The 26,465-nt window shown below is 36.5% G+C and overlaps 1 protein-coding gene across 4 annotated transcripts in view; it reads right to left on the minus strand.

Moving 5' to 3' along the window:
* Positions 1 to 122: 122 nt before the first annotated feature.
* MAP3K2 (mitogen-activated protein kinase kinase kinase 2) overlaps positions 123 to 26,465 on the minus strand; it is a 52,562-nt gene continuing 26,219 nt past the window's right edge. For 3 of the 4 annotated variants that reach the window (XM_051786933.1, XM_051786931.1, XM_051786932.1), the window contains 12 exons: positions 24,564 to 24,677; positions 23,829 to 23,928; positions 22,760 to 22,890; positions 20,590 to 20,669; positions 18,638 to 18,705; positions 15,583 to 15,678; positions 14,027 to 14,233; positions 13,142 to 13,290; positions 11,176 to 11,307; positions 9,739 to 9,868; positions 8,468 to 8,645; positions 123 to 6,748 (listed from right to left, as the gene is read on the minus strand). In XM_051786933.1, the coding sequence (XP_051642893.1) occupies positions 6,523 to 6,748; positions 8,468 to 8,645; positions 9,739 to 9,868; positions 11,176 to 11,307; positions 13,142 to 13,290; positions 14,027 to 14,233; positions 15,583 to 15,678; positions 18,638 to 18,705; positions 20,590 to 20,669; positions 22,760 to 22,890; positions 23,829 to 23,928; positions 24,564 to 24,677 (1,611 nt within the window). In that variant the 3' untranslated portion in view covers positions 123 to 6,522. The remainder of the gene's footprint in view (positions 6,749 to 8,467; positions 8,646 to 9,738; positions 9,869 to 11,175; positions 11,308 to 13,141; positions 13,291 to 14,026; positions 14,234 to 15,582; positions 15,679 to 18,637; positions 18,706 to 20,589; positions 20,670 to 22,759; positions 22,891 to 23,828; positions 23,929 to 24,563; positions 24,678 to 26,465) is intronic. The other variant, XM_051786934.1, reaches the window with a different exon arrangement.

Here is a 26,465-nt window from a genome sequence, read left to right on the forward strand (position 1 = left end):
AATAGAGGCTTCCGCAAAGTGCATTGTGAATAACAATGCAAAGGGCAACTCGGAAATGAGGTACGAGAGTGACATTGCGCGATGCTATGAAGTACGGGGTTCTTAAAAGAGAAATCACACTGTTGTCCCTACAGAGTGTTTTAATATATTTCTAAGTACAATTCGTGTCTGATTTTGGAAATACAAATACATTTCGAATGGTTAAAAACAAAAATTAAAAAAATATTTTGAACATCAGCCAGCTGAAAATATATTTATCTAGTAAATCATCTCTCAAAGCTTTTATATATTTAATTATTCTAACTAAACATAGTACCCTTAAAAAACAAGTTCATAAAAATGTAGAAATGAAACTGTGGAATAAGATTACTGGGATATATACACACACATTCAATGCATACACAGAATTACAAGGGGGGGTTGTTTGTTCATTTTTAAGTTTAGAAGGTTGTTAGACAACGGAACTAGTAAGCAATGCCCAACTCCTGAGTTCCTCAACCATGATAACCATAGGCTAATTGTTTAATTCTTTTTATCTTTTTTTTTAAACACAAGATATTCCATGTAAAGCAGCAACAGCAGTGCAGTTACTGGCAGCAACATCTCAAAAGTAATAAAAAAACCATACATCCAGACAGTAGTACATTGCACACACACGTGATTCTCATACACCCACTGACAATTGGTCAGAGTATTAAATCAGTGTACAAATTAAATATTTCCAAAAATGTGCAAAAAAGTCAACGTTGATAGAAAAAAAACACCTTTGTGTACATACATTACAAACTGTGCCCAGCATTCAACTGAGAGTAAAAACATTTACAGTGAGAAACTGATAGATTAAATAGAGAATTTAATGGCTACATAAAAATGTACATTAGATCAAGAGTAAATTTACAAATTTTTATTCATAGCTTCATGAAAACTAAAAGCCTACGTTCCAATTAATCTAAGTCTCCTCCACGTATTTACAGTGATACTCCATTATACAACTCCTGTGAGGTCTGAGATGACAGACACTATATTTTAATAAACCATTCCAATTTTAAGTTGACACCACCTTTTTTACGGGTATTAACAAGCAGCAAACACTAGGGAACCAACAATCTAATGGGTGTTCAAAAAAAAAATGCAATCCTTGTTTTTATATCACATTATATAAACCTCTGGGGAAAAGTATCATCTAGTTCTAGGGTAAAAAGCATGAAAAAGCTCTATTTGCCATGATTATCCACCCCAGAGTTGGAGTATCCTTTTCTTTATCTCTCAGCAGAAGACCCTGACCTCCAATCCTCATCTGTGGACTCAACATAAGGGCTGAACCATGAGATACAACTTTTATCTGTTTTAATCCAGTTCCTCTCCCTTTAAAATAAGTGTATGAAAACCTAGTCCTAGCCAAGGCGTGACTGCTTTGAAATGTGAGAACTTTTATTTCCTCCATCCCACCTACCCCTCAACTCCATGTGTGTATATATTGCTAGAGAAAACCCAAGGATTGCTCCAGGAACCCAGGAGCTGCAGCGTCCTGGGTTCAAATGACAGGACCCCTGATCTAAAGCTGTACACACACCTTTTTCAGGAGCTATCGGTGGCCACCACCTATGCAGTGTTTAAGCTCTGTCAGCTAGAAGGAAAAATAAATCATGCAGGCTAAGTGGGGGAAATAAACAGAGAAAGGAGCTCCTTTGTTTTCTGATCATGGATTTTGATTCAGAAGATGCGGGTTGGGAGAAATTCTGCCTGACCCTTTGGTGTGCATTAGTGGCTCCTCCTGAAGGCATCACCAACACCCAGGTAGGTAACTGTGGGTGACATCTGACTGTCATGTTGAGAGGACTGACTGCGTCCCAGCAGCTTTCTCATACTGTTCTCACTATGGCACACAAAGCAGGTTAGGTCACAAATCCATCTTCATGGCGTTCCTTAAATGTCCCAAAGCTCAAACCCAGTTATAGAAGTCACCAGGTTTAGTCACCAAGCTTATGCATTAGTTTTAGAATTACAACAATAAGATTAAATTAGAAAGAGCTTTAAAAAGAAAACTCTTCATTTTAATGCGGGCATGAATTTTGCATATCAGAACAGCAACTATGAACACCCATATCTCTGAAACATGGGCAGTGTCTATCACTTTTTAGTAGTACCTGCTTTACTCAGTCAGCGACAGCCTACTGGTGGATATACACTATCTATAAGTGACAGTACTAATCCATGAAACATCACTTTTGGCTATATGTATACGGAATAGAAAAGCTTTGGTAATTGTACGTGATTCTACACTGCAGACTTGTCATTGACACAAGACAGCAAGTTACCAGCAAGAAGAAATTACAACGGCAGTAATACTTTCGCTTTTCCAGAAACATCATAGGGACTTACATTCAAGCACACACATTATACTTTTCTATATGCGTGACAAAGTCTTTCAAGATTAAAAAGTATGAAATTGGTTATAAATAACTGTAGATCTGACCAATTTGCTCAAGTCTCTGAAGCTGCAGTTAAGACATCACTCTATGTTGTCCAAAGAATGGCTTGCTGTACTGCGCTGTACCTACAAGTGCTACGAGGCTTTCAGTCAAGACAACGGCAGGATTAGGATTATCCAAAAGGCACAGGAAAGAGTTTCATGGGCACCATGCTAATCTCATTGAGAAATCTGTTGGTTTGCTTGGACATACTGTATTCCTATGCACTGAAAGTAAACAGCCTTACAACTACAATTTCAAGCCCATTAAAAACTCCGCTGCAGAGTCTGGTACCCAGACCCAGGAAGGCAAATCCCGACTCTGTTATTTCTGTGACTGCAGACAAGTCCTCTTTCTGGTATGTGCATCAGTCTATGGTCTCCAGAATGCAAATACAAAACCTGTGTTAACACAGGAAGCCAGAAATCACTTTAAAATTCTGAATTTAAACGTCTGCTGCACATTATAACTCAAGTACACTTTTCAATGCAGTTAAGCGAACTCTTGTTTGGGCACATTGAAAAAATCCATCCTCTAAGACTGCTTTGGTGACATGGAATTGTATGACATATTTCGATATGGTGTTCTAACATGAATAAAAATTAAGGCATACATATAAAAAGGCACTAGCTAAAAAAAAACCTTTTCATTTTGTTATACTGAAAGGACTATTTAGCTACAAATCACGTTGAAAGTCAAGTTGCAGTTTTAAGACTATATTTAAATTGTCAAGAAAAAAAAGACTACGCAGATTTAACTTTGCAATTATTAGATCCATACCTTTTTGAGTTCTTACGTGGATATTTCTATCACCCAAATTAAAAATAAACAACTTGCTCTAACACAACACAACTGAAACTTTGAGTCATCCTCTAACAGGACTGTTAGTTACATCATTAAAACCATACCACAGAAGTAGCTTAAATTTTGTTACTTAATACGAGCAACAGACAGCATATTAAAATGCATTAGCAGATAAGTAGGTCTTTTGAAAATAGACATACTCACCATGAACACCGATCCTTATTTTTTGAGAGCACAGCTTCATTGTGGTGTTTACAGAAAAGCAAACCAACCCTGCAACATTACTGCTTTCACTGGCATTTTCTTGTAATTGAATTCAATAATTAGGACTAATTCATGATTCTAAAATGCCGGTGGCTTTTTAAGTGACATACAAGTTGTTAGCAGGGATCTTTACATCTCATTTACTCTAAGTTAAGCAACTTAAGTCAGTAGAGAAATTCTCCATAGGGTGAAAAAGACCTAGCTCAAGCCTAACCTTGGTTAAATTCATAAAATTTTACTGGAATCACTGGAACTGAGAAATGTCCACTTCATTTAAGCGGGACAGTCTTTACATTGGCAGCTTTCTGACATGTTAAAGACATGATGAAAAATGCATTCTGAAAATTCTTTTTTTCCTGGCTCCAAAACACCGACCATTGTCATGACTGAATGCCATTTTTTAGAAAAGGCACAAAAGCAGCAAACTTGATTGTTCAGTAATTAAAAGTCACAATGAGGAAGTGATATTGCAATATACATGACCCAGCACTGTCTCACAGAAAGGACACATTATAAGAAAACTAGATTCTGAAAATATTCAAGCTTCAGAGAGTGCAGTTTCTCTTTAGAATAGTATATCTAAATGTTATGAATGCTACAGATAAACCTGGTTACATTTTCCCTTTAATGTCCCTTTTTGGTAGTATAAAATTTCCTTACCTTTTCAGATATCACTGACCACTACTGATTTTTATATACATTTTCACCTTGAGTTTAGTACCTTCTTAATCTGTTTGAAATCAATCATTTCAACTATATGATCTTTAAATTACTGACATAAACTATTAGGTTCTACACTAAACTTCCCATTCCTACTGTCCCTATATTTTGCTTATAAAGCAAAGGTCCTCTAGAGTAGAGCATATACCAATTCTCCTTAAAAACTGCTTCACAGCTTTTATCTAGTGACTGAGAAGCAAAAAAAGAAGTCAGTACAAGCTGACTTTCCTTTCAGCCTCCTACACTTTTCCTGATCTGACTAGTTCTTCCCATGCTCAGGAAACTTTGCACAGTTGTGTACGCTGACCGAAAAAATTATAAATTGGGTAAAATACTCACAAAAGCTGAAGAAGTCACCACTCTGTCTCGGGAGAGATGGCCTCGAAAAAGTCATTCTTACTCCACTACAGGTAAAGTGATTAGGATAGATCCATACTCCTGCTTATGCTCTGGTACAACATTTGGAATTTAGCAGAATAAATTCAGAAATCTCATAAATGACTGTGGGAATGGGTAAGCTTATTGTTCTATCTCCATGCACTTCATCACTCTGATAGTCCTCTAAAGATATAGAATAGGTAGAGCCTTGTCAGAGTGGACAAGGGTTACAGTACCAGCCCACTCTGCCTTTACAAAACAACAAAAGCAAGCAATGAATCATCCAAAACAATAAACATAATTTCAGTTCTGTAGTCCAATAGTTTATTTCCAAATGCCCCTTTAAATTATGTTCTGTTCTTCTACAAAAATATGGGAGTCTGACTTTTCTGCTGTGAAAAGTCAGTTATTCACTACACCTGATCAGTACCTGGGCTTCTTGACTGAGAAGCATTATTTCAGAGTTTTACTTCTGTTCTTTTATTATGCTCTTTCAGAAATAGAAAAAGTGATTAACGTACGCTTTATGACAGTTGGAAATCTGACAAATACCAATCATCTGGATTCTCAGGATGGAGTAATCACATTCATGTTATTTAACTGCTGGCTCTCTTTGCACTTTTGGCCTATTCTTCATACAGTTCTCTGTGCTGTGCCTTCCTGTTCATGAGGATTCATCAGTGTTACCTTATTAAAAATATAACTGGAGTCTTACCTTTCTCAGTGACTTACTCCTGATGTTCAAAGATGTTTAACTTTCAGGAATTTTCAACACATCTAGATGACTGACCTGCGTTACTAAACCAATTTTTTTTAGTGCACAATGGGAAGAATTTTTTATTATTCAGGCACTTGATGTTGACATACATTCCATCCTAGCGCCTCTTAACAGCTTTGAAAACATTTCTTGTAGCTCATTCTGAATCAAGTAACTCATATACTGCACAAGGATTAGTCCCTCCCTTTCCCCTCCAGGCATTCAAGGGATTGTGGAGGAGAACTGACTCTCAACATCACTATTTTTTATCAGCTAAGATAACCGTCTCCCTCTAAGCTTATGCAACAGAGGTTCTCTTTGGCAGATAGAGCAGGAGACATTCTCCTAACTATTTACATCCAATAGCTGACCCTTGTCTAGTATGGAAATTTTCCCCTTGCAGTATGGTAGTACCTAGGTGTTTGGGCCTATAATCTGTTTACCTGTAATTATTTTCCTATTAAGATAATACAATAATTCTACACCAAAACCTCTAACTAGTTTTGAGCTCATTTTGTTATTTTCTTTTGGTCACATAGAAGTACCAGTTAGACACACTGCTGTACATACAAAGAGTTCCAAGTTCTTCCAGTCTCGTCATTTAACTCTCAGAACTGCACATTCCAGCCTAAACTGTAAATTCCAGAAACTGATTAAAATGTTAAAATATAATAAGAACTTAGAACTCTCTGCTGCAAGTATCTACAATATAGAGAAGAATCACAGAGAAGTAATCTTCCTGTCCTTTAGCTGCATGTCTATTTTTCCCTGCACCCTGAGTCAGTCAGCGGTGTCAGAAAAAGTCACACAGTTCCTGACTGTCCAAGCATTTGTCGGTTTTTTCCCCTTTAAATAAGGAACAAATATGTACTAAAGTGCTTTATCTACATCAACCACATCAGTACATTATAGAAACAAAAAGTTCTAGTCCTGGTGGGGTGGGAGGGGAGAGAAGATTCTCATTTTAGATACAAAATTTAGATTGTTTACAATCTAAGTGAAACAAAGATTCAAGAGAATATTCTCTCTCTTGTCTTTTTTTCTCCTTTTTCTTTGTAAAAAATAAAAATAAAAGTGCAGTCAAATAGAAAATAAATGCAGTAGATGCAAGCCAAGTTGAGGCAGGTGTTAGTGATAGTGTGCAAACGTGTGTCTTAGCAGTTCATCTGCAAACGGTCGCAGCTTGGCCTCAATAAAAATCCGTTTCAAGAAATCCCGAGCATGGTCAGAGACGTGAGGTGGCAGCTGGGGGTTGGTTGGCTGAGTGGCAATTTTAAAGATGGCAGCCATGGCTTCGAACTCTGCCCACGGGGGCTTCTCCGTGAGCATTTCTACCACTGTGCAACCTACGCTCCTGAAACAGAGGCAGAAGTGAAACAGCAGGTTAGAACAGAGTCACGCCCTTCTAGGAAAACAAGAAAGAGCAGAGAGGAACTAAAATACTACAAATAAGTAGCGTCCACTTAACACTGCAGAGCAACTTCAGCGGAAAACAGGCATTGAAAAAAAAATAGCATGTACAGCAGTACATGCCTTTATCTCAAAGTTACACGAATCACTACCTGCATCTCCACTTTTTTACTTCACTGGGCCAAAAGCCACTACACCTCAGTGAAGAGCTAATTAGATATTATCCAGGCAATACCAACTGCATTATGGCACTGCCAGCACTCAGTGCTCAGCAGGTTGACAAAGTCATGCATGCAGCACAGCACTTGGAAATGTTCCTGCTCCTTGAGGCCGAACAGAAATGCAAAGCATCAGGAATGCTCCAAGCACACTGTGTGTGTTGCTCATTAGAAATGCACAAGTTCTCACCAGTGAATAATGAGTAAACATAGTATGGCAGTTGAAAATTTTGAAAACTCTTCTTTCTGGTATCTTCCTCTTTTAGTCAAGGATACTAAAAATAAATTTAGATTGCCAAACAAAATTTTAAGACCCTAATCAATCTTTGTATACAAAGCTTATGTTTAAAGGACTTAGGAAAACAGAAGGGCATATATATGGCCAGAGAAACTTTGTTCCAGAAGTCCTGAAAGACAGCCCCTTCCAATAACAAGTGAATGATACTGCAAAATGGATAGGCTGGAATAATTTCCAATTCTCAGGAAGTCTGACTGTTTTTCAAGATACTTGCAAGAATTTTTTCTGTTAGACAGAGGTATGTCGTCTTACACAGTAAGGATTTACTCACTGACAGAAGTCAAACTTCACTATTTTTTCTTAAGTTTTACCCCAGATTTTTTCAACCAAAACACACACATTAACTGTGGCACAAATACTTTAAAGCTGAACAAGTCAACTGCTTGAAATCTGTAAGGCTGGTCTATTATTCCAGTATAGCAGAGTAATTACTAAGTGACCTGAACTAGCCTAAATTAATTTCCCTGAGGTTAGAAGTATTGCGATTGGTTGGATATAATGTGATTCCTTTTTAAACACAGTGTTACTACTCCTGCACATGTACTGCTGCCTGCCTATTAGTCCATGTTCACAGACCACCTGCAGTTCAAGGAGTCAAATCACTACAGTCATCTGTTCATTGGAGCTGGAGCCATGTTAGATTGGCTTTACGCAATGTTTTGCTAACGTTCATGTTTGAAAATTACCTTTACCTCTTAAGTAGTTAATAACAACTTAAACCAAATTTTTTTGATACTCCCACTTAAATCTGGTTAATTTGCTCTTAAGTGTTAAACTTTCTGCCTTGCATCAAAGGTATTTCAGTGGTGAAGTTTCATTAAACAACATTGACTGAACTGATGTTTCAAAGTTTCACGTATTGTTTTCACCCAGTACCTCTCCAGAATTTAGGAACAGTCTGGTAATCCTAACTTCATGCAAGGTCAATTCAAAGGATTCTCTTACGATCTCTAAACTGACAGGCTGAGAAGTTGCCAGGTAAAAAATTCCTGAATTCCAGTGTTAGGTTCTCTATTGTCAGTGCTCGCATTTACCACCTTCTTCAGCTTACACCCCAGAATGAAACACTCCAACTTCAGAAAACAAACACCTACACTGTTGAAAATGAAATTACACTTTTCAGTAGAGAAGTTTTTTTTTAACGTACCAGATGTCTGCTTTTCTGCCGTATCCTTCTCCACTAATAACTTCGGGACTCATCCAGTAGGGAGTTCCTGTGACAGACTTCATTCCTGTACCAGAGAGACAGATAGTCTGCAGTCGTTTGCTGGCACCAAAGTCACCAAGCTTCACATTGCCTGCTGAATCCCGCAGAATATTTGCTCCTGGAAGGAAGAGAACACAGCATTACATTCATGGAAGACTCAATGCTTTGGTATGGAAAACAGTAACAGAAGTTTGCATTCAGTGATACAACACAACATCATTCTAGAATTTCAAGCCAGAAAATTTACTTTCTCTGCTCATTTCTGTTACTCTATTCTACAGTTCAGAAAACAATGAATTGTACACACTGGTTTGCATCCTAGGTCTTTTCTGGGAAGTGGCAGTCACTTTGTAAAGGCCTCCTGGCAAAATAAGGAATGTGCCACACACAGGAAATAAAAAGAAATGAGAAAGGTGTTTCCACAGAACTGAAAATGTCTTCATACTATATTAAAGCAAAATCTCAAACTGTGTTACAGATTTGTTCAAAACAGTTACTTGCACAAGCATGTACAAATTGACTGTGATATCTCATCCTCTTTTGGAACAAAAGACTATTGATACAAAGCAACAGGAGAATGGTAAAAATTTTACAGAATATGACAGCATTGTGTTCAATACACCTGTTTTGCACATCACCATCTTCCTACATATTCATACTTTGCTTATGCAACACATGCAAGTCACTTGTATCTAGCTGCAAAAAGTAAATATGTTTGTTTAATCAGGTTTTCTGGTAGCAAAATGGAAGAAGTCTGAGTCATTTTATCAGGCAAGTCACCTCTGCCAGTGACTTCCTGCACCAGTGAAGTGCTGGGTAATCTCTATATAACTGATTAAACAGAACTCTGTAAACACAAACTTTCGAGTCGTGATGCTTTTCCTCTGCACATTCTATCTATTTCTAATGACATCATACTCCAATGCATTTAAAACTATTGATACTAAAATAAAATCAAAGAAATTTATCTTAATTGTTTTGCAGACAGAGACTACAGAAACATTGTCAAAAATCTGCTAGAACATCACAAAGATGCTTATTTTTCCCCCCTCAGGTTACAACAATGACAATAGTAAAAGATGGAAAGCTATCTCATTGATTTTAAGTCAGTATTTTGGCATTTCAAACTTAATTACATTTTAGTGCTTCACATAAGACTGGAAAATGATCAGTAATAAAGAGCACTGAACTGTGCACAGAACTATCTTTACCTTTAATATCTCGATGGACAATCATATTACTGTGCAAATAGTGAACTCCTTCCAAAATCTGCCGCGTATATTTACGAGTCACATTCTCTGTGAGTGCTCCATACGATTTCAGTTGGTCTTTGATGGAACCCTATGGCACACAAGAAGTATAAAACACACTTCCAGAATCACAGGTGAGCTAATAGTAGAGTTGAACTTCAACTAAATTTATGCCTGAAACACAGATATTTTAAAGTTACAATCATTCTCAATATCAACTTAAAAAGTACGGATATGGTCTTACCTCCACTGAGAAAAATATATACTTTGACCAAAGGAAGACTGGGCAGAGAAGTCATATACTGAAATATTAAACTATTAACTTTAAAACTGTCAGGCAGCTGAATAGTTCCAGTGCAATGTAGAGAAAGAACAGCACTCTTTCACTCCAACACCACTCTCAACCTTTTCGATGATTAAAAGGTGATGCTCAAGTTGGACTCAATACATACCCTTTACTTATGTTTGTTTATACTCTGAAAAAAACATTGTCAAGAAAAAAACCACCACATGCTGGAGGATAGTGCTTTATGTAAAAATTAGGAGGTATGCAAGTCTTGGCTTAAAATAACATTGAATAAAAAATTCTTGGGTTTTTGCAACTACTTTTGTTTAACCTGGCTTTGTCACACAGAGTTACAAACTGCTAAGATTACTTCTGTGACACTGCCCTCCAAATATCAGAAAAATTCAAGAAGCCCCTCAAAACAAAGTCCAGATCTCACTTAAGGAATAAAGAAGCAAACAAAAAACTCACCACCACCAACAAAACAATCCCCAGACACCACTTTTCTCCTGTGGAGTCTCAGGGTAAGTAGAATGCTGTAACTATTCATAAATACAGAGACTCTGTTTTCATACGATCTCATTTTATTTAGCTCTGCTGACCCCACTTGGTGAGAAAATGAAAATGTACAATTTTCTGACCTTATAATATTTCCTAACAAAGCAGTAGAAGAGCAGTTCAGCATGTATGTAGGTGCCACACAAAAAACAAGCACCAAGATTATTTTCTGTATGCACTTATTCCCACCCTGATCAGAAAACCACTTCTTGTTTTCCTGAAATAATTGAAGCACAGCAAAACAAAACAGTAAAATTCAGGAAGATTCAAGAGTTTACTAATGATAGTATTGTCTTTTCAAAGATATTGCCAGGCACTCCTTATGCCAAAATCAAACACAAAGAGCTTTTGTACAAAGCACCGTAATTCTGAAAACCCAAGCAAGCAATGGAGATGACGGGCGCTGTAAGCACTTGTCAGTACCCATCTTTGGCAACTGTTTTTAACTTGGACAATTTTAAATATCTGCGTGTACTTATCCAAAAGCTGCCTGCCTGGGTGCTCGTCACACTGCACAAAAAGGGTGGCTGAAGTGTTCAGGCTCTCCTGCTTACCCCAGGCATGTACTCCATGAATATTGAGAGTGTCCTTTCTGGCGGATCTCTCAAGAAGCCGTAATACTGAACAATCCTTTCATGCAGCAGATTTTTCAGTAACTGGATCTCACATTCAAGTGCATTTACTTCCTGAAAGGACAAAACAGACAAGATTTACCATGCTTGATGTGGTAACAATAATGTTTTGGATTTGGATTTTTTAAAGCAGAACAGTATGTACATATTGAAGGGTTATGCAAACTAAGTAACAAAATACTCCTGCAGCTTATGTAAAGTTTATCATTTTATAACAAGAAAATATCACTGTTAAATTGAAGTAAGTAAAAAAACCAAACTATGGCTTTTCTATAAATTATCTTTGGGATGATTTTGCTGTTATTTCATTGTTTCTCTTATTTTGAAGTTATGTTTGTTTGTTCAGAGCACAGCAGATATCAATATGTGTGACGTCAGTGATCATTATGCAACATGTCATAAGCCTCCAACTGGATGAAAGAAAACAACAAAAAAACAAAACACAGGAAAAAAAATCCCCTTAAATCTTTGTAGTGAAATAATTAGCATTAATTCTTAGCATTTCTAGGATGATAGACTATGCTTTAAAAATGGCTTTGAGGACCACTTGAGATTGTAATAATGACATACAACAAAGCAAAACATTAACACAGCTGGTGCTTTCTATAGAGCTATCTGAAACAGTAAAAATTTTGCAAACAGGAATATATTTTTAAACGCACTGTATAGCAAGATGCTGGAAAAACACTAACCCATGAATTCAGATTTAACTAGATTCCAAATTTCACCTCGAAGTTTTTCATCAAAACTTAATTTTTATCCATCACAGACTGATACCCTCACACTTCTGAGGTTAGAAAGAAAACAGATTTTTTTAACACAAAGAGGTACGTATTACAAAATGCTATGGCAAAGGAGGTCACAAAACTGTTGCTACAGGACAGATACTACTATATTTTATATTTAACAATTCCAAAGCATAATCAGCTGTTCTGTTACATTTTAAAGAAGTAGCAACAACAACTACACTAGAAATCTACAGCACAAGTGATTCTTGACTTTTTTCCTTGATCCTACATCACTAGTAGCAGCAACTATAACTGGCAGCCACTCAATTCTGCAATCATGCTTACACCCATTGTTTTCCCGGCCTTGCTCCCCACAGTGCAGAATGCAGTCCTAATGCAGGAAAGTAATAATTCTCTTTCCATCCTGTAAAAAGCAGCAAGTATGATTTGGGAAAAGAAGAAATAGAAGATTGATGCTACTTTTAAGTAGTTTCTCTCCGCCAGGGTCCAGTAATTAAAGATGGACAAGCCGCATTTTAGAGAGAGAATAAATTGACAAGGAAACTTATGTGCTTTAGATTGAAATACAGTGAGTAACAGCAGCTAGTCCTGATGAGCATAGCTTAAAGAAAGTAAAACAAAAAAACCAAAACAACAACAACAAAAAAAATCAAAACACAGAAAGCCCATCAAAAGATAAAAAAGAGATAAGAATCTCAAAGTGTCTTCTTCATAGCCAAAAAAAATATCCTGAAGAATTTTCTTCAGCAACGTTTAAATTTGTACAGTTTTTTCTGTTTATAAATGGAACTTGTTCTAATTTCTGTAAGTATAAATAATTATCATTTCAGAGCACACTTCATAATAAATTGTTTAATTTTAGAGACTGAGACTGCACCAAATCAAGTTATGTACGTTCATTGCATAAGTATATGCCTGAAACTTAAAAAATGGGATGTAACATAAAAGTCAGGTAAGCAGACTAACTATCTGTGGTATGAACAAAGCAGGTTTACTAACAAGGACACAAAAACACAGTACGTGGTTTAAAACACATTCAAAACATGCTCATCCTATTCAAGGAAAGGAACATCAGCCTAGTCCAAAACACACCACTTCAACAGAAGCCCTTTACAAGGTCTCCCTTTGGTATCACTCACCTTGCTGGTTTCTGGACTATCAGGATCAAACTGAACTTGTTTAACAGCTAGTTCTCTTCCAGTATCAGCATCGTAACACAGATAGACTCTGCCAAATGCACCTTGACCCAGCAGTTTACCAAGTCTCCAGTTAGTTGGAGCTCGTGGTGCTGAAAATATAATATGTTTTGGTTTTCAAATGAGCTTGTTATTCAGCTGATTGAGAAAAACTGGAATACACAGAAAATAATTTTTTAAAAGACTACATTTTTCAACAACAGAGACTGTGCACCCTAAACCTCCCCATATAAGTTACAAAGATCAATAAAACTTCCTGTAAGATGGAAAAAATGAGCTACTTAAATTTATTTACAAAATAATTTGTGGTAGAGATAAACATACTTAAAATAAGCAACAGTTAATCTGAAAAACAGAAAAAGCACGTTAAACAAACTTAACTTTTTGTTAAAAATCAAGGTATGATTAAAATGTACCAGTTATTGAAGTCATCACAAAGTATACTTGCTCCTGATGTGCTACCACAGGTATGAAATAGTACTACTTATGGTCTACAGTTTAACAGAAAACTTGACCAACATATGCAAAAATAAATAGTAACTGCAACCTACAAAACCGTCTCAGGTCCTCAGGAGTCTAATAAATCATCCAAACTATTTTTACAATATTTTGTTATCACAGATGTAAATTCCATATGAAAATCTATATGAAGGTTGGCACAGTAAGCCATGAAAATACCGATGAGGATTAAGTCCTGAATTTTTCCTATTCAGAGAGATAAAACCACATCACTCAATTGCCTGTATTTTGGTGACATGCTTCGTTTTGACACAGTATACCTATAAGGTAAGAGTTTTACAGCAGAGTTCACAAAATGCCTTCACTTACAGCGACTGGGTGGGCTGATGTCCATGACTGTCAAGGTAGGATTGTCTATGTCGCTTCCCCTCCTCCTCATTCGGTTATCTTCGTATTCCGGTGTAAAGACGCTGCTTCCGCTACTCGTGCTCAGCGAGTGATCAGTGGGACTGAAACTAACTGGCGATCGGAAGCTGTTCCCCTGAGTCCTTCTGGCTCTTGGAAAAGTTTTACGACCTTCAATGATATACAAAGAACGCTAATGTTACTCTACAAAAAAATAGTGCTAAGCAATGTGTGTATGCAAATAATTTATGAATTCTACACTATCTAGTTCAAATCTGCCACAGCATATAAAAGGACACAATGATCATGAAATTTGCTGATTTAACTTTCCACCTAGAAGGAAACAAACATTCATCACAGATGTATATAAGGATTAGACTGAATCAAAACCTTATGTTTAAGTGACCAAAATTAGGATAAACTTCTGGAACTGTTCTGAAATGCTTCAGAAACCTGGAGGGCTGTAAGAGGAGAAAGGAAAACACCCTGCCTCTGCTTTTATTGCTCTATTAATGTGCAAATATCAAATTTCTGATAAAAAGGAGAACGAGATACAGGTTTACAATCCCATGTGCCCAAACTGGCATCTTCGTTCTGCAAACCCGTAAGAACTGAATGCAGAGAAAGACCAACACATGCAATCAACAGGAAGAGCACAAAACAAAAGAAAAAAAACCAAACCAAAAACAAAGACACAAAAAGAAAACAAAACACAAGCAATGTCAAATTTGGAGGTGGCTGCAGCAATAGAATTAAAAAAAAAAAGGGCACTGATCTTCAAAACGTTAATTACAATTAGATGGCTAATGCAATTTATGTTAATCTATTTAGATAACACAACTATTTTTAGGACAGCATCAGGTGATGAAGTTTCATCCTACAGAACTCAGCAATAGTTGATGGAGTCTTTGATTCATTAGGTATTACACTGGGAGAAATTTCTTCTTAACACTTCTCAACTACTGCTCGACACACCCAGAATTCTGAAAATCCTTCAGTTGCTTCTCTTTCCTTCCTTTAGAAATTTAATGTGTTAAATTTGTATTAATGTTATTACTGTTCAAACCAGTCTTGTGGCTACATCAGCAGGTGCTGCCTTGCATTCCAACAATTGATTTCATTCTTGGTTTAAATCACTGCTCTTCAATTTTATTTATTCTTTTAATCTAAGAAACTCCTAACAGCAATTCCACTGTGTGTGAGATTCCTTAAAGCAGAACAAAAATTGACAAGGTCAAAAGCTTATACTGGATGACTTGTGCATGGACGAAGATAGACAACATTTATACAGCTGTGCATATGAGTCAGGAATTCTGTAGTCCATAACTTTACCAGATGTAAAACTGCTCAGCAGCTCTATCAATCATTAGAAGTTTAGCAAGTGAGTTTGGGGAAAGAATGTAAGGTTTCAATTTCTCCAATACTTTCATTCATTAAGATTTTTACAAACTAATTTTTTTAATTCATGTTTTAGGAAGAGAAAAACAGATTAATTAAACTGCTGCAGTATTCACACTTACCATCATTGTAGTCTTGTTGATGATATGAAATATGGTATCTTCGGGGATAAGTCCCCCCCTTTCCAAATTTCTCGAATATTGGGATATCATACTCTACTAGAAAATAAAAAGATTAAAAAATTTAAAATGTGACAAGAGCATATTAAATTAATCACTTTTTGGTATTATAAACTTAAACATGGGGGAACATATCAGAGGATATGCTTCAGTTGAAGCATCAGAGCAAAACCAGATTATAGAACAAAAGCCACAAATCTGTCAACCCGCAAGAACCAAAAGGATGTTCAGTCAAAAGTTCCAAGGATCAAGAATTCAACAGCTCAAGAGATTTGCTTAAAAGAAAGTCAGAGGACTACGGCAGGCCTAATTACTCCAGTTTTAAAAGTAGTTTGTAGAGGAAAAACTGCTCTGAAGAATATAATTTAAAGATGCATAAATATGAAAAGTTAGTGAATGAGTCAACAGAGCTTGAATTACTGAACTACAATCAATAGGTCCGATTTTAAAAAGTATTGAAGGAGAAAAGTATTCATAAGATAAAGGAAAAAGTCCCTCATGCATAAATAATTGGTTAGAAGATAAGTACATAAGAAGGGAGGAAACGGTCAACAGCTTGACAGGAATCTGGGTTAAAACTCATGCAGTTTAATTATGCATGAATTCTCTGTACAGAATAATGAATAGTGAGGCGACAAAATCATTCTGAGAAATAAAGCCAACTGAAGAATTAGAGAAGGCCCTTAAGAGTCTACGTGACTGGATGTTAAAGCAGCAGATGAAATTAAATGTAGGTTTATACAGATGAAATTAAATGTAGGTTTATATAAAGGTTCGTGATAGAGACTTCCAGTAAGGAGCAGCTGAACTCTGTATTGGCTAGGAAGCAAATTAAAAGCTGTAAATCATTAAGATACACTGAACAAAGTTTTGGTCTACTCCTCCATAAGGAATGTAGGCCTCCATATACTAGAAAAGCAGCAGCTCAAAGGGAGACAGAGGTCCATAAAAAAACCAAAACAAAACAACCCCCACCCCCCCCCCCCCAAAAAAATCTAACAAAAGAAAACTCTCCAAAAAACCAGAATCATGAAGTGCATACTTCTTCCTAAAATACAATAAATTGCACAACTTCTTGTTGCAACAGACTGTTGAAGCTGAAAAAGTTTATACAAGTTGAAGTAGAGACAGGAAAAATTTGTGAAAGGAAAAAGATCCAGCAAATCACAGAAGAACATCTTGCATCTGCAGAACCCTAGAGCTATACATGACTAGGAATATATTCTGAGGGAGGAATACTACATGCTCCTCTGCAGAAGCCTGGTACTGGTTGTGGCAGGAGGAAAAACTAGGTCAGATGGATATTTTTTCTGCTTTTGTTACACATCAAATCATGGGAATAAATACTGAATATGGAATTAATGATTGCTGTCTATCCCACTGTTAACATACCAGAGCATCCCAAAGGAAAAAAACGACAAACTCACAGAAAAAAAAAATTGCAAGATCATCCTATTAGAAAAGTAACCCGAATAAACACAAGTAAACTAGATTAAGATTACATGAAAGGCAAACTAATTTCTGACATTTCCAACTTTTTTGGTATTTATCTCTGCCACCTAAATGTTTCTTATACATTTTTATTTAAAAGTGGTGCAATCTGTTAAGCACTCTAGAATCCTTAAAAGAAAAAACTCACCACTGCACAATTACCTAGATAAAGCTTCACAAACAAAATAAAAAGAAGCCTTAAAAGTATGTAATAGACCAAAAAAACACAAACCCCCTTTGATTTACTGGAAACTAACTATTGTTCAACAGCAAAATTCTGTAGTGAGGCGTGACCATGACAGACACTTCAGAGCACTTTCAAGGTTACCCACTGCACTTCATAGCCTGAATCCCGCACAACAACTTGGATTCAAGCCAGAGTATGGTATGAAAAAAACATTAGTGTTGATGATTAATTTATAGGCACAGCACACAGTTCTCCTTCATCCTTTCACTTTGCAGTGCTTTCAATTACAGAAGTCATAAGCATTTCAAAGTGATCATTATTTCACACAGGAGAAAATGAAGGCCCCACATACTGGTTTTGGCTGGGAAAGAGTTAATTTTCTTCAGAGTGGCTCCTATGGGTACTATGTTTTGGATCTGTGATCAAAACACGGTTGATAACATAGGGATATTTTAGTTATTGCTGAAGCACATTTGCACATAATCAAGGCGTTTTTTTGTTTCACACACTGCCCTGCCAGCTGGTAGAGTAGGTTGGCGGGCACAAGAAGTTGGGAAGGACACATCCAAGACAGCTGGCCCCATATGACTCAAGGGATATTCATCCTATACTGTCTGAGGTTGTGCTCTGCAATAAAAGCTGGGAGAAAGAAGGAGGAAGGGAAGACATTCGGAGCGATGGGGTTTGTCTTCCCAGGTAACCTGTAGGTGTGATAGAAATGGAAATGGCTTTCCTGGAAATGGCTGAACACTTGCCTGTTGATGGGAAGTGGTGAATGAATTCCTTGTTTCCTTCTGCTTGTGTGTGCAGCTTTTGCTTTACCCGTTCTACTGTCTTTATCTTAATTCATGAGTTTTCTTACTTTTACCCTTTGATTCTCTCCCCAGTCCCATGCAGGGGAGCGAGCAGGCGGCTGTGTGGGGCTTAACTGCCTACTGGGGTTAAACCACAGCATCCCAAAATGAAATAAATTAACCACAGTTATATGTCAACTTAGAGATGGATGTTACAGTCCAGTTTAACTAACTCTTGTGTGCCCCTATGCACTGCAATGTTTGTTCTTTTCACAGAAGCAGACAGTTACACTATGAACACTAACAGTGGTGTCACACACAGTAATATGGAAGAAAACATTTAGAAATGTTTAGAAAACTCTTTTACTGTGCTCATTTGGATTGGATTTTGTTGCTTTGCCTTCTCCTACCATACTAAGTTTGTGTAATACAATAACTCTCAATGTGAATGTACCTTCTTAGCCTTATTATTTGCTGCAAGAGGAACAGTTCTGGAAAGCTAGTATGTCCAGAGATTTGTACCTACCTGAGAATTCCTGATGATTATCTGGATAGCTCTGCGCTCTTGGCATCCGAGATTTGGGATAGTTGTCCCTGGAAGAGTAAAACATACAGAATCTAAAAACTACTGTTAATCTACTACTTCAACATTTAATCTTACTGTCTCATAATTCTTTACAACTGATGAAAAGCTACTGCTAAACAAGTTGCTGCACCAGTTTAACTGGGTGGAACTCAATTCTGAAACTCAGATCTAGTAACAATGGAAGATCAGTAACAATGGAAAAGCTTATTGAGTTTAACATAGTAAGAAAGCAACAGACTGTTAATGAGCAATAATATTAGTAAAAACATGAATTATCACAGGTAAAGCCACAAAGGAACACTGTTATGTTTAACATCTTTATGGCTAAACACAAAGGTTTACAGACTGGCAAAATCTGTTATACAGCCTACAAAAACTCTTGGGGAAATTTAACCAAAGAAATTTTAGAACCTTTTTATGAGGAAAAGCATTTCCTCTTCTCTCCATGAAAGTCACAGGATTAAGAAAGTGATTTTGTTAAGTTATAGAATGATGAAGAATTTTTGGTTCTTATATGATCACATTGTTTCTTACCTACAGTTGGTATGTAACTCCCAGCCACCAAAAGGAATGGATGGGATTGCCAGTCAGAGCAATCGATTACAGTATATTTCCATAAACATACCAAAACAATGTCCTCCTTTTTCTGGTAAGAATTTCTCTAATGGGTAACAGAAGCTAAATGAAGACACAAAACCTACACCTTTGTAGGAAATATTTCAATGGAAAAAAAAAAAAAAGGAAAACAAACTAAGTAGAGGTGACAAATTGAGTAAATAAAAAACAACTAAAAGAAGTTTTGAAGAAGAAATATGAGTTGTATTAAGACTGCTTTATTTCCCCTTCTTCCACTTACCCTTACCCCACAAAAACCCTAAAAATTTGGCAATTTGGTAGAATTTCTATTCTATGGAGCTACATTAAACATTAGGTATGTATAACCTATCACACTACAACCACAAAATACTTTTCACATCTATTGTCTTCTTGCTTGTGAAATGAAGACTCGTTATTCAACTCAAAAATGTATATGTTAGACCAAATGTATTTGTGTTCTCAAATCACATCATCTCATGTGAGACGATACTATGGAATATTATAGCTCTTATTTAATTGCCACAGGCAGTGATTTCCAATTCTTTATATTTTTACCAATTAAATAAAATAGGACTATGTGTATAGCAGTTCCAAATAAACAAGTAGCCAATCTGCACAACATTACACCCAAGGTTCTTTTTCTGACCAACCATAAGCCAAACAGGAGTATGTTCTGCTTGGCTTCACTGGTGGACAGTGACCCTCTCAAAACATGAATCTCCTCAGAGGTCATCCCAAACAGACCTACAGACCTTCCCCAGTACATGCTGCCTCTTGCTAAATGATGGGCTTTAACAAAGGAAAATAACTGGAAAGCCTGCAATGGGAACGAAGGGAGAGGAATGGACAGTAATCACCAAGAAAAGGACAGGATTATCTAAATGATTCGACCATCTTCTTAAAGTGGGTACCCTCTGCCTTGGCAAAGGAAAACCTACTTCATATGTCAGTGCCTTAGAACTGTAAATTTAATGGGGTGGCTCACCACCAGGGAATATACTTCACACATATGTAAAACCTGACAACACCTACCAAAAATCTTCAGTGCATTTTTGTAGGATCTGAAGTCTAGTTTTTTTTTTGTTTCAAACACAAATTATTTAAAAAAAAAAAACGAAGCTACTGTATTTTCCAAGTATTAGTAAGCAATTAAGTTTGAATAAGCTTTTATAAACGTTCTGTAACTTAGAGAGGAATTTCTGGAAGAAGCTCTGTCACTGGAGAGTTGTTATACATCACAACTGATAAATTATACAATCTAATAAAGCTAAATAATGAATGTAAATAATTTTTACCCATCTAATGGGCTGTCAAGTGAGGGACAGCTTCCCGAGCCAGAGTTTTCAGGACTGCTTAAAGACAATGGATCCAGCATCTAATAAATAACAAACAGAGGAAGACCAACAAGTTCAAGTCTGGTTTTCAAATTTTTTTAAAATACTTTAAGGTTTCTGCTTTGAAACAGCTAATAAAAAAAAAATCCAAACCAGATAAGAGCTGGTAAAAACAGAGTGGAAAGCTAATCTGTTGTCTTAAAACAAGCTCCCTCCTAAAATGAAGTTTGTTTTGGTATATTATGTAACATCTATTATTTTCTATGAATTGGGCACCAGTCTTTTGTTGTAAATCAAGCAGTTACCCCTCCAATTTTTATGATCTGTGCTGCATCTTAAAGGTCCTGGGCATACACTTTGTCGAACGCCAATCAAGGACTTATTAAAGAAATGTTGTCCAGAAAGTGAGTTTGCACTCTGCAACTCAGCCACTTATAAACTCTGTATTCGGGAGGAGAACATTTACTACAAGTTCAGCAGTTTTACTCCTCTTTTCTCATGCCGAAAAGTGGGTCCTGAAAGGATAAGAAAAGCTCACCTGCTGCCATATTAACTACCTCTATAACCTAATGCAGTATGGTCCAAATGGTAGCCCACGGCCCACTTTTATCCAACCCATCATCTCTTCTGTACAAGGGTGAGGTCTACTGTCAGTGTGAACAGCTGTGCTCAGACAGATCAACAGCAGAGCAGAGCAAAGCCCTCCACTCTCTAATTCCCTTCTTGTCTTTGTCTGGCAGGCTGTGACAGACAAAGGCAGTATGGCCAACACTCTCCAAGGTGATGTGGCACCTTAGGGGGGAGGGAGCAAACAGAATTTGTGAGCTCCCAACACCCAAAACTGGCCCTTGAGGCTGTAAAGGTTGAACTAACCTGGCTTTCCATGAAAGTAAAATTCATTAATTTAAACCTGCTCACAGCTTACACAGCAATGCATACATGACAGGTTACATACCTCTTGAATACTCAGGAGTGAATGGACATCCCAGGCCTCAGGTATCATCTGTCTGACCAGGCATGATCAGACCAAAAATGACTTGGCCCCGGTCAAAAGTAATCATTTCACTGAATGAATCTAGACCTGGGATGGATCTGACCATGTGGCTATGATAAAGAATAGCACCCAGGTTTAGAAAGTAGGAAATTCAGTCTCTATCCTCAGCTCAGTCATTAAAATTGTGCAACAAATTGCACAATCCCTTTGCCTCTGTTTTTATTCTATCATCTGTCTCTCATTTAGTCAGCTCATAAAAACCACTGCCTCTTGCCATTTGTAAATACAGTGCCAATGTCAACAACAACTTGAAGTGATTTGGGTATGCAGCATTATTTTTCTTTCCTCCTTAAAATATCTTTCTCCATTGCCAATTCTGTGAGCCATTACATTTCTGCTTCTTTTCCTGCTGTTTTTAGGGGTAATTTTAATATTCAGAGAGTAGAATTTTTATTCTTGCTGAATGTGCTGATATCCTACACTAGTAATGCAGGCGAGTAAGAACAACAAAATAACATACATTTGTGATCTTCACACAAAACCCAAGTGACTCTGGAAAGTATTTCAGAGCTTATTTATGCCAGGCCCACCGCCATCCCCTTGCCTCTACCTCAACACAGTATCACAGAGAATCACAGAATATTCTGAGCTGGAAGGGACCCACGAGGATCATCAAGTCCAACTCTTAAGCATCAGTTAAGTCCAAATAATTCTGACAAATCCAAACTCTTTCTTAAATTCTCCTTTAATTACCTGGAAAAGTGGTAAAACTTTCTTTCTTACATATCCTTCTCATTAAAATAAAGGGGTTTGTGCTTTCTAATGTAGACATTTCTTCTGTTATTTATATCTATCACTACCTCACTCAGCTAACATGGGAATTAAGAATTCTATCTTTGTCCTTGTAGCATATTTAAAACATATTTAAAAATTTTAAAAATTGAAGAGACTTACAGAGAAAAAAAACAGGTTCTACAAAACTAAACAGCACAATTATTTCAACCTTCTCTCACCAATCATGTTTTCTAGAGTTATCATCAATTTTTTTGCTGTTCTTTCAAACAGTTCCATAACCTTCAGCAGTATTTCATAAAGCAACCTAACAAAAACTTTAATTTTAATAAATCACACACCTACCTGATCCATACTTTCTGGAATGAATTCACCTTCACTGTTGATACTGGTGAAGGACCCATTTCGAGCCACCTGATGCAGCTCATCTGGAATGTATCCTGGGGGAGGTGAACTCCTATCACGAGTATTAGAACCTTTTGAAAGAAAAAGGCCAGTCAGAGTCTCTACATTAACCCAGAATCCAGGGGTTTTACTCAAATGTTTCACAGGCACTGAGCCTGCCTGAGTCACTTCTTCCTTTGGGCATTTCCCAAATGCCTGTGCAATGCAACACTTAAGTATAGCATTTAAATTCTGCAATCCAGGAATTATGAAAAATTTGGGGCAGAGTTGCCTCAACAGCATTAAAAAGAATTTTCATTATACAGGAACAGAAACACAATTTGTTCATGCATCTAGCTGGGTAAATTTCTTCTTTTGAACAAAATCAAAATCCAAACCCTTCCACCCATGTCAACTAATCCTTTCCAACTCTTGAGAATTTCAGTTTTTCTTTGTAGAATATTAAGTCTGTAAGAACACAAATATATATATTCATAATAAATGCATAATAATTAACTCGTCTGGAAAATTATTCATGAAACTCTCTAGTTTCATAATTAAATTTTGAAGTTAACATCACACCAATTTCAAAATATTAATAAGCAAAAACGTTATCTCAATGCCTAAATAAGTATCTTACACAAATGTTCAGACATTAAAAAAATATGAGGGTCCTAAACTGAGCAAGAAAACACACTGCCATATAAACAGATTTTTCAGTAGCTCATTCCTGTATCTGAAAATAAAGGGGAGTACTAACATCAGGTTCTTAGGTTACCCATCAGTTATCTCAAATAATTCTACATACATTTATTTACCTCTGGGGGTTTTGGGTAATTTTCTGTATTATATATATTTAAACCACTTTTAACTTAAAATTCAAAATCCACTCCCCCAAGTGCAAACTACAGTAGAGTCATTAATGAGCACGAGAAATTCAAACACTGTGTGTTGAGAGCAAAATCCTCATGAAGAGAATACTACAAAAGAAAAGCTTTTACAATTAAAGCTATTGAAATATTCACCTTACCTATTACAGACAGTCGCCTTTTCCTGTCTGTCACACCGAACACTGTATTATCTAAATCTTCCAGTGAGGGCAAGGGTTCCATATTATTTACACTGGGTGACTGAAAATGCATAAATATTACAACCCGCTGTTATTACTTTATACTCCTCACAATGAAAATACTTTGTAAACTTTACAGGCTTTGTGCAGTACATTCCTTTTTTCGAGCAGTCAAAAAAGCAGTTTGCCAATTTATATCACAATCCATCTATTTTAGTAGCTCATTCTTACTCTTTAAAAATAATTTTCAATATGTACCAGTACACAAATCCTATGAATATCAATGTCATGGTTTGTTAGATAACACCAAAATACCTCAAGCATTTAGTCTATAAGCCACTAGTCTTTGCTACAACAAACACTGAACTTCCCACAAAGGAGTGCCACCAACGTGTGACTTAAAGAACAATTTCAAATAACTACTGTTACTTAAATTTTATGTGCTTTTCAAATCTGTATCACTTTATCATCCTACTAAGGAATACTTTTCTACCACTGTAGGGAAGACAAACAAAGAGAAGGATCTAAGAAAGAATTAAAACTGAGTAAATACAAAATGCTAATGGATGTTTAGACTGAAATCAAGAAGCAATCAGTATTATTTTCAATTGGAAAAATGCCATCTTTAAGAAAAGATACAAATAATACTTCAATATGAAAACTCAGGAAAAAGACATTTAGCATGTCAATTCATACCTGTGTATTTCCATGTATTACAAGCAATATCTTGAGACTCTTCATATGTACACTACGGTCAAGCAGTTCAACAGCTTTGTCCAGGTCATCCTGTGTGGTTAATGGAATTACAAGCTACAAAAAAGGGAGGGGAAAAAGAAAGTCTTAAACAGGACACAAGAAAAAAATGAGAAAGTCAAGTGCAGAGAAACAAATAAAGGGAATCTTTTCATTCATACCAAACAACTTGAAAATAAAATTTATTAAATGATCCCTCAAGTTAGCATCAAAATGTCCAAAGTTCAACCTTAACTCTTCCTTCAGATGCCTTCACTATTTACAGCAGGTGGAACAAGTCTTCACAACCAAAGAGCAACCATTTTGCATATATGCAACTGAATATCCTACAAGTTTCAGAGAAACAGGTGTCACAGGATCAATGTATTTACCATTGCCTAAATTACCACAAGTCTGTAAGATGAACAGAAGTCTTATTTTACAGAGCATAAAGCAGACTTTTGTATCTCAAATATTACAACTATACTTGTTTGAAATTGCATCACTAACAGAATTTCTCCATTGAAAAACAAAATTTGTCAAGGAAGCGTATCCTTACTTCCTTAAGGAAAATGTGATCCACATGCAACAACTCTAGTCCTCACTAGAATCTTACTTGGATCTAACTAATTAGAATTAACTTAGTACACATGTATCTTTAGAACAGAAAATGTTATGCCACTAAAGTGCTACTGAGATCTGAATTCCATAACGCGTAAGATCGAGCTTGTGTTTCAGGAGTGTACGTTACAACTTCTACTTGTAACAAAGGAACAACACAATATAGATTTTTAAATCTATTCTACTTGTAAGAGCATCAGTCAGTAATGCTTAAAAACATCACCAGGCAAAATACAGTAGTTTTATACAAAAAGAAACGGGTCTTGATAAAATGAAGAGTTTGTACATTTGTTAAGTTGCAGTTTTAATCCTAATGACATGTTATCACCATCCCAATTCTGAAAGGTGATGGGATGATTTGCCAACTAGTGCTGAAGTTGACAAGAAGAAAACCTACTCAAATGCCTATGAATCTATCAGTGGAAGGAGCTGAGGCTAAAGCATTATGAAGGGCCATCACTTTTGACCTTCCTAATCTCCAAAAGCCTTCTGTTGGAATTCTTCATTTTGAGGATCAGTTTCACAGAAGTGTCTGATAATGTTACCAACAAACAGCAATTACTGGCACTTTCTTCTGCAAAGATGCGGATTAGATACAGCAATTATGTTGTGCATAACCCCACGAATAATCCCTTATGAACTTTGCTGACTCAAGGCAAAACCCAGAAGTAACTCACAAGAATAGATCCTGCATCTGTAAATATATTTGCTATAATTCCATCCCTGTTTCTAAAGGAAAGCTGGAAGTAATATTGATCAAGCATAAGTGGCTTGACAGTGCTGGCACTGTTTCCAAGAAATCTTTGGGAACCAGCCACTTTAGGAGGAGCAAGAGCTAAGTGTATTCCTCCAATCAAAACAGTAACTAAATGCAGCATTCTAGCAGTTGCCTAACAAGATTAATCCTTAAAGAAAAGAGTTTATAAGAAAGGATATCATGGCTAGGCTTCACAAACGAAGATTTAGGAAGGCTCTATCCACGTTTGTTACAAGCACACTGAAGAAAGGATAAATGTTACTTCAAATTTACAAACACAACAAAGCTCAAAAAAGTAAAGACTTGTAACAGAACTGTGGCAGATCAGGAAGACAATTTACTCATTCCTAACCAAGTCTGAGACATAATTCATTACGATACTCATGAAACATTTCATGTATCTCCTGCCTATCCTAATTTGGACAAGACTTACATATTTGAGAAAACATACACACACATACTAGAAACCCAGGAGTTTGTCACAGGAG

This window comes from Manacus candei, unplaced genomic scaffold (genome assembly GCF_025592945.1).
Source record: "Manacus candei isolate 608988 ecotype Guabito, Panama unplaced genomic scaffold, ASM2559294v1 h1tg000023l, whole genome shotgun sequence".
Taxonomy (NCBI): domain Eukaryota; kingdom Metazoa; phylum Chordata; class Aves; order Passeriformes; family Pipridae; genus Manacus; species Manacus candei.